Source organism: Dermacentor variabilis, chromosome 8, assembly GCF_050947875.1.
Source record: "Dermacentor variabilis isolate Ectoservices chromosome 8, ASM5094787v1, whole genome shotgun sequence".
Classification (NCBI taxonomy): Eukaryota; Metazoa; Arthropoda; class Arachnida; order Ixodida; family Ixodidae; genus Dermacentor; species Dermacentor variabilis.
This window is the reverse complement of record NC_134575.1, coordinates 59,526,539-59,535,415: the sequence shown is the minus strand read 5'-3', so window position 1 is coordinate 59,535,415 and position 8,877 is coordinate 59,526,539. Positions and strand designations below refer to the sequence as shown.

At 50.5% G+C, this 8,877-nt stretch overlaps 1 protein-coding gene across 1 annotated transcript; it reads right to left on the bottom strand.

The window, feature by feature from the left end:
* Positions 1 to 4,494: 4,494 nt before the first annotated feature.
* LOC142590238 (neprilysin-1-like) lies at positions 4,495 to 8,379 on the bottom strand. Its single transcript, XM_075702165.1, has 3 exons — positions 7,011 to 8,379; positions 5,895 to 6,378; positions 4,495 to 4,890 (listed from the first exon to the last, which is right to left on the bottom strand). The coding sequence occupies exons 1-3, from the start codon at positions 8,321 to 8,323 to the stop codon at positions 4,504 to 4,506; spliced, it is 2,184 nt and encodes a 727-aa protein (XP_075558280.1). The 5' UTR covers positions 8,324 to 8,379; the 3' UTR covers positions 4,495 to 4,503.
* Positions 8,380 to 8,877: the final 498 nt, after the last annotated feature.

Here is an 8,877-nt window from a genome sequence, read left to right as displayed (position 1 = left end):
AGAAGTGTCTCACGAAAATATGCTCATAATATGCGTTTACACTCAGACAGAACGCACAAGAAATACATTAACCCTTTTTTTTATATCTCCTTTTTGAGCACAGCTGTATTCAAGCGACATTCTTTATTTTATTGTGTGAGGAGCTGAGGTGGGGGAGGCAACGCGAAAGAAACTTTGCGTACGGTAACGTGTATTTGCGATCATAACGTCGACGTTCGCTCACATTGCTTCAGCCTGATTTCTTGTCTTCATTGTTGTCTTGGCTGCACCATGCGAATACCGAGTATATCCCTCTAACTGGTAGCTCAACAATATTGTTGAACTAACAAAAACATCTGCAAAAAACGACACAAATATTACATTAGCCCGTGCCTGTAATTTAATAGTTGCTTTATGAATTATTGTAATTAATTGCCTGCGCTCATAGTAAAATATAACTCGAGTTGCTCAAGCGGACAGCGTACAATACTAAGTTGGCTGCATTCTCCAAACTCACACATGAAACTTATGAAGTTTTGCACGACTTAGCTGAAGCCTCGAGCTCAACGACCAAACCCTGACCGTCCAGAGCACCCACGATCGCGCCGTCATGCTCGGCTTGGCGGTCCCTACGTGGGACTATCCGGGTGGCGCGGGGTCTCCCCTGCGTCTTCTCTGAACCGAATGAAGTTATTTTGCTCACTCACTCACTTAGCTGAAAGCTGGAACATCCTGTACGTTTTGTACTCCTTATAAACACTTCCCTAAAAGAGATGCAACGTAGTCCTTGTGCACATATGCATCCACGCACTCATGTGAGATTTCTTCTTTGTCACAGTGCTTGCTTGCACTTTCTACTCGTTCGTTTGTTTGTGTTCCGCAAATAATGTCTCTGCAGAGGAGCCGAAGTGTTGAAAATATCGTTATTATAAGGCTGCAAGTGACAGAGTAAACCTGAAAAAATATGGACACTAAAGCTCAAATTAAAAGAACCATTTCGTTTGCTTATGATGACAGATAGCGAATTCCAAGAGCGTGAGGCGAGGTAGTCTTACTAGGTTTGTCGTTTCTTCGTTACTAGATTCAACGAACACCAGTGCATAAAGTACATGAGTGCCCCTGAGTGACGGCCTCTCTGCCAGAGGTCACTTTCTTACAGAGTTTACTGCTAATTTTCTGGCTAATTGCTTTGGAAATTAGACATACACAACTGTATTGGACCTAAGCGAAGCGATCCTAGTAGCGGATTCCTTTCCTGATTCTATTCGTTCATTCTTATTAGTTTTCTTCACGTGCGCCTTAGGCTTCGCAGAGCACTTCGACCACAGGCCTACCCATAAGCAGCAAGCATCGCTGCTGCGTGTCGATCGTTCCGTAACCAAGTGCAGAGGCGGCGAAGGAGGCAAGAGATCACAGTGCGCATTGCGTGCGCGAGGCGCCATAGAAGCAGCGGCGAGGAAACACCGAATCGACCACTTGGCTCGAGGAGAAAGAGTTGCGATCCACCGCATCAGCGGGAAGACCTGAGCCATAACCGTCGGCTTTTTCCACGCCGCTATTCGTCCCACGGGTGCCGTGGCCAGACTAGGCACGTCGTAAGGCCCGAAGGCAAAATCCCATTCCCAGGCAGAGGCCGTTAACCGGAACGGAGTTAACGTCACCGGCGGGCAGTGAAGACAACGGCCGCCAGTGAGTCCTCGCGGGCACGCGCTAAAGTCCCGCAGTCACGCACGAACACGTTTCGCGCACGTATAACTCGGGTACGCACGGCAATCACAGAACAAGACGGATTTAGGGTGAAAGACGACCTCTATCTTTTTCTATATGGACGACCGACTGTAAGCGCCTCCGAGTGTTAGTGTGACGCGATGGAGCTGTGGTTCTTTCGGGGCCTATGGCCCGTTAAGCCATTACGTGAGGGTTCTTTGCGGCCGAGCCCCAGTGGACGAGAAACATCCTCAATGAGATGAACACTGCTCCATGGCGGTCGTCTGAGAGTTCGAAGAGGCGAAGGACAAGTTTAGTCTTGACCACCCGACACGAGCGGGCGCTGAAAATGGACATTGAACTTCATTGGAAACTTGAACTGAACTCTTCAGTTACAAGTTGAGCAGCCGAGCGTATAGCGGTATTGTGAGAAACTTAACTTTGTATGCCGCTACAACTTCAACATAACCTAAAGCAACTAGCCTATAATGAAGCCATAAGAAAACTATTTAACCTACGATATAAAGCAGGGTTTCGATAACGTTGTAATGATTGCATTTATTTTGAGATCCTTTCAGGCGTTCATTCACGCAGTTTAACGTCCCAAAGTAGAACTGGAGATATGCGAAAGACGCCGTAGCGCAGGGCCCCGGATTGATTCAGACAACCCGGGTTTCTCAAACCTGCACAAATTTGCGTGTCTTTTTACGCGTTTTGTCACCGCTTATGCTAGACTGTGCTCACAAGAACTATTACTATTAGGTTTGCATACACAATAACGAGCTCAGCGAACAGACCGAGAAAAGCGCCCGCTAACAACTTTCCTTAGGAAGGACGCAATGCCTGCTGGCTGTGTAAAACATAATGAAATAAATATCTGCGGGTACCACAAGCTGTGGAAATCTCTTTAGGTGAAACCTTCAGTGGTGTGTGTGTGAAGAATGCGGTTCATGCTTAGCGATCATTCGCAAGTAGACACCACACGATCCAGTTGGACGCATTTTCACTGGAAACTACCGATATTGTTCCGCTCAATTATACACATGCAACGCATGGCGATGAAGAAGACATGATCGAGGAATAACCACGATGGCATGAAGATGAATGCATGACGACGACCTCATGACGAATAACACTGGAGTCACTGTGACAGAATGACGACGACGTGACCGCGATGGCAAACGACGACTGCATTGCAAGTATGCAGTAATGAGAACGACATCACGAATATGGATTGAGGACGGCGCGATGACCATGGAATTACGACGCTAAAGTGACGACAGTGGCACGATGACGGCGTGACGACGATCGCGTAACGACTGCGTGATCCTAAGGCTGTCATAACGCGCTGGCGTTACGATGACAGGTGGCGAAGGGAGTGACTTAGCTCAAATGACGACAGCATGACAACAAAGTAATGACGATAATAAGATAGTTAGAATGGCATGACGGCGGTGACGTAACGAAGCAGTATGGCGATGCCGGAATGATGTCTACAATGTGTCGACGATGGCATGACGACCGTGCGAGTCACTCCGACAAAATGACGATGGAACAACCACAACCGCATGACGACAGTGCGTGACGATGATGAAATGCTGACAATGACGTCACGACAAGTGGATTACGACTCTATTGTGACGACGATGGCATGACGACGACGACATGGCAATAATAGTTTGACGAAGAGAGTGACGGAGCTTGAATTACAACGGCATGGTCCCAGTAGGATGACAATGCTAATGTGATTACGAAGGTAAACTACAACGGGGTGACGAGTGGAATCACACGGCAAAATGACGGCGATGGTACGAACACGAGGTCATGACGGCGACACTTTGGCAATGACGTAATGACAACAATGACGTGACGACGATGGACTCACGATGACAGAATGATGACGATGACATGATAATCATAGCATGAGGATGATGGCTCGAAGGTGGTAGCATGATGACGGTGATTTCAAGATGAGAATGCAGTGACAGTCTGAAAACGGCGGAAGCATGACGATGACGTGACAACGAAGGAATGATTGCAATCGCACGAAGACGATAAGAGGACGACGATGGCATGACAACGACGGCGTCTTGGTTTTGTAGTTCACATCCGCGATAAATGTGCATCACCAGCCGCCGCGCACCACCTTGATTCTTCTTATATCCGGTGTTTGTTCGACTATGTCTGGTACGGGCCAATTATCCAAGACTCTAGCCAGCAACCAACAAAGATGATATTTGTAGGACAAAGAAGCCATGAATATGACACTACATTCAGTATGATCCATGCATCTCGCAAGAACTATTCGCAAAGACGGCCGCCAGCAGCAGTCGTGGCTGGAACTTCGAAGGAAGAAGTCAGAAAATCTTCGCTCTAATAGAATAAAAGGATGTCATTGATTTGGCACATAATGCGGAGCAGTGTCGCGATAGCTGGTTTATGTTATGTGCCTTATGCTTTCCACAGTTTTGTGTGGTATCGGTTGAAACGAACATTTCTTTTTGCCGTTCTTGTGGCCTCCACAGGCTCATGCCTTTTCCAGATGCACTCTGCAGATGCGCTCATGCTTTTTGCAGCGACGGGGCAGAGAAGCTTGAAATTTGGCTCTGTACGTCTTTAAGTTCAAATACTTGGGCTGCTTTGCAGATATCAGTGTTTCTTTAACTACTCGCTAAGCACTCTCGGGCGCCTGCGATGACCATTACCACACACCAGCCGTGCACCAGCCACTGGGGCGTGCCACCAGCGGAGACACACAACTTTTTAAAAGAGTACTTTGCGAACCACAATAAAGAAAGAACATTTTCTGACAACACTTTAATGGGAGCTGAAAACCGAGCAGCGCTTCTTTGGATTCATAGCTGTACCATTGCCGCACTTGAAAGCCTTGGCAAACTCCGGGTAGTTGGCCAGAGCGGTGTTGAGTCTGATCTTTGCTGGAGGCCACGGTGCCTGTGCCAGGACCCTGGCGGTGTCCTCGTGCGGTTCGCAGAAGGTCTGGCCGTACATCAAGAAAAACAGCTGGTCTGCGTCCACGTCCGGAAGGTTGGCCAGCGACATCTCCAGCCTCTTGTAGTTGATCACCTCGATCTTGTGGATGTACAGCGACGTCTTGAAGGCCTTGTGCAACACCGGCACAAGTGCATTGTCGGCGGCTACAGCCCTCAAGACACGGCGTCCGTTGACCTTCGTTTCGTTCACAGTCTGGAAAGTGCAATAAGGTTACGTAAAAAGCTACACTAAAGCAAGGGTATGGCACATGTGGCACTCAGCCGAAGGAACGGCTTGCTTGCTATATACTCTGCATGAAGAGGCGAAGAGAAAAAAATGAGAACGAACGAAAAAAAAATGTGCCAAGTTTGCATCGAACGAGGCCACTTGATTGCTCTTTGACATAGGTTCCGACAGAGATGAACGGAACCAAAAGGTACGCGTGGGATCAGGACGAGCGGCTGCTTCCTCATCATCATCATGGACACTTCATTGATGTCATGTTGAGTACGATGTAATCGTAATTCACCCCAAGAAAGAGGATAACTAGTATGCGGACAGGGTAGTGAAGCAAAGCCGTGGCAGCTTATGTTATTTCAAGGCGTCGCGTAAAACCTGACACGAATGGCCCGGGAAGGACCGAAATTCGAACATATAACCATATACCTAAACGCTTGCTACAAAACTTGAAGCTTTGTTCGTTGCAGGGTGGCGTCTCAGTATAAGTATCCCAAATGGGGAAGTTGTCCTTTGAAGCAAGGACAAATGGATGTGTGCGAGAGCGTAATTTCTTCAGTGGTCGCAAAAGGCTAGTGATATAAGGCTGTGAAATTTTAGAAACCCTAGTGCGCCCGACTGTTTGTTATTCTGTCGCGTGCTCGGTTTCTGCATAATATTATTTGCTCCCCCAAATCCCTCAACACTAATCACGTTACATCAGCGCTTCTCAATCGCCTAGGCTTCACGCTGCCACGCCCGTCACTTCACAATGCCTGCGACAACGCCCCGCGACAATGCATCTAAGCTTAAGAGAAAGCGTCTGGACGGGAATTTCTTGCTACGAAGGCATGATGAAAATCTCGGGTCATTGACGGAACGTGAGGCAATGCGAAAGGGCGACGCGCAGAAGTAGGAGTGCCTCGCTCGCCCTTTCGTATTTTTCCGTGTTCCGTCAACCGGCTGACGGATTATTTCTTCAACACAATCTGTACATGTACCTTCGACCCGTACTGCTTCTCCAGGCAAGCTGTTGCCGTTTTGTTGTGGCGGTCTTGCTCACTCGCGTTTCTGGCTGAGAATAGCGCCCTCTCGTGGAATGCCCTGTACAGGAATCGCACCATGGCGCCACCGAGACCCGTGGACTCCAGGAAAAACTCCTTGTCAGCTTTCAGCTTCATGTGACCGATGGAGACGGGAACGACGAGCTTGTTCGTGTCTGGGTCAAAGTCCCAGCGGATATTCAGCTGGTTGTCCTGGATCTTGCCCCCGGAAGCGACCACTACCCGCAGCCAGGACTGCGTCATGGATCCCAGCCCCTGGACGTAGTTGTAGGCGAGCTCCTGGTCAGGTTTCGTGGTCTCACTGTAGTAGTAGTGATCGACGTCCTTGATGATCCGGAAGTACTTGGATTTCGCGCTCTTCATAGCCTCTTCCACCTTGTTCTTGCTCTTGGACGCGGGCAGGGCATCCGTAATGACGTTCCTGCTCGCGTAAATGGTTGTGCGTTGACATATTTTAAAGGCACATCAACCGATTGAGAATTACAATGTGCTACCTAGCTTACTAATTTTGAGTTTATTTGCGTTTACACGATGCAAACAGCAAGGCGGAAGACAACGCGCTGCACGCCTATTTTTTTGGGCCCATCAACCTGACAAGGAAGTAATCAAGGCTGCTGCTTACAATTTTTTTGACACAAACTTCTTGTGCGGCGTAACTAAAGCTCACTATTAGGGAACGGGAGTGGTTCAATTGGAGCTGTTGGAACTGATGGGAAATATTGCGCCAATGATACATTATCCGTTACTTTCCTAGCGTATTGCACTACCGCACGAATACTAAGCAAACTATCGGCTCTTGCGTCTAAGCTCGTGCTCTCACAGGTAATCGAGCTCGCAAGAGAGTTCCTAAATAAGGTAGTCCAAATGAGCAAGCAGCTCACTAGTCGGTAATAACAAGACGCCGCCACACGATATCGCCAACTTTTGTGCCAGGTTACGCATCGATTTTGCGTGCTCATTCTTCATCTAAACCATCACTCATTCAGTCGCGACTACTCATGGTCTCTTTTAGCGGCGTTGACATACCCAGAACATACAAAACTTCTCCCCCACCTGTAAGACATCCTCACAATGACTTCCTTCTCGCCAGCGCTGACAAACACCTGCAGGAGCTGTGTGTCATTGAACTCCTTAAGGAAAGCATAGCGGTAGAGCTTGTAGGTAGCCAGCGTGCAGAGTTTTTCCACGTCTTCTTTGCCAGGAGCGTCCGCCAGCTTTCGGAAGGGCATCAGCGCCATGGCTGCCCTCAGCTTGAGAAACGAGCGCACGTCCTTTTTCGAGACTTTGCCGAACACCTTTACGACATGCCTCACGTACGCCGGAGACTTGACGATGACGCACGAGTCAGCCTTGACGGAAACGACGCCCGTGAGAAAGTTCCTCAGGTACGTTGTCCAGTCGAAGGCAGCGCTGCCGTTTCCGACCTCCGAAGCGGGAATGTCGCCGTACTCGTGAAGGTGGTAGTATTGCTCACCCTGAGGGCCCGAGTACTTCTGGAGTTCGGCTTCCATTTTGGCCGCAGAGTTGATGAGGTCGTTGGCGTCGTCGGGCACTTTTCCCGTGTGACCCAAGAGGTCCGCCGCGAAATGCGGGAACGAGGTCGAGAACGCGTGTGGCACTTGGAAAAGGCGGTCGGCGCCCTTGCCGTCTGGTTTGCTGAGGACCACGCATGTCCGGCGCGACGCCTCGAGCACGGCGACATGAACGACGGGAAAGACCTCGAGCACCCTCGAGAACGTGGCCAACATGCTCTCCACTCCCGCCAGGTTTCCGGCGAGGTCTAGGTACTGCCACACGTGTGCCAGCTGCGACCTCCACGAGGACAGCTGCAACCGGTTCGACTGGCAGGCGCTGAAGAAACGGGTGATCTTTTTCGACATCGCGGTCCTGGAGAAAAAGCCGAGGTTTTGGTACTTGCGGATGACCTCCCGCACTTCGCGCAGGTAGTGGGCCACGGCGTGGTCGTAGACGTTCGTCTGTGTTCGGTCGCTAGAGCAGACGTACTCGTAGAAATCCGCGCAAGGGTTCAGGGACCAGGCGACGTTCTTCCTCAGGTCTTCGGCCGTAGCGCGACACGCGCTCGACTCGCACTCGAAGTAGAGGGGCATGTGTCGGGTCTGCCAGGGGTTCTCCCGCGGTGGCTTCAGGTCTAGCAGCGACGGCAGCGGCTCGGGGCGGTTGCGGTTGCGGACCGTGATGGCGGCGGTGACGACGATGGCCGACGCGCCCGAGACGAGGAGGGCCGTGGCGACGAGATCCCGTCGGGACATTCGGAAGGCACCCGTAAAGGCCACCGAACGTCGCGAGCCCGACGCGGGGCCCGCAGCCGACCCCATATTCTCGGACTGCGACGACTGCTGGTGCATACCGTTGGCCGCCCTTCCAATAGAACCGAACGCTGCTTCTTCTGTGTTGGCTCCTAGTGGCGGGGCCGGGGGCGCTCGAGCGCTCGAGCTCGCGAAAGCAGGAGGTGTAGGCACGCTTCAACTTCTTTTTGGCGTGCTTGCCACGGTGGCTTAATCACTATCCCCGAAAGCGGGTTTGCGCCATTAATTGAGGCTTCATCATCACCATCATCACTTCTTGTAGCTCAGAAGGAAGTCCCGAGTTCGGCTGCCAACCATGGCGGCCGCATTCCATTGTTTGTTTTCAGCACATAAACACAATTACCAGGAAAGGGCAAGCGAGGAGCAGGCTGGCAACTGCCAACGGAAGGGGCACAACGCGGAGTGCAAGCCCCCGCGTCTACTCGATGTTGCATAAACAGGATGGTCAGGTATCCGCAATCCTCCCGGTGTACGGCTGGCCAATCTCCTCTCAAATTTTCCGCCGATGTACGATCTTGTATGAAGTTAGCTTCATTACTTCACATGCCGGTGTTGCTTACCTCTGTCCGCTATAAATGCTAAATGGGAGTCGC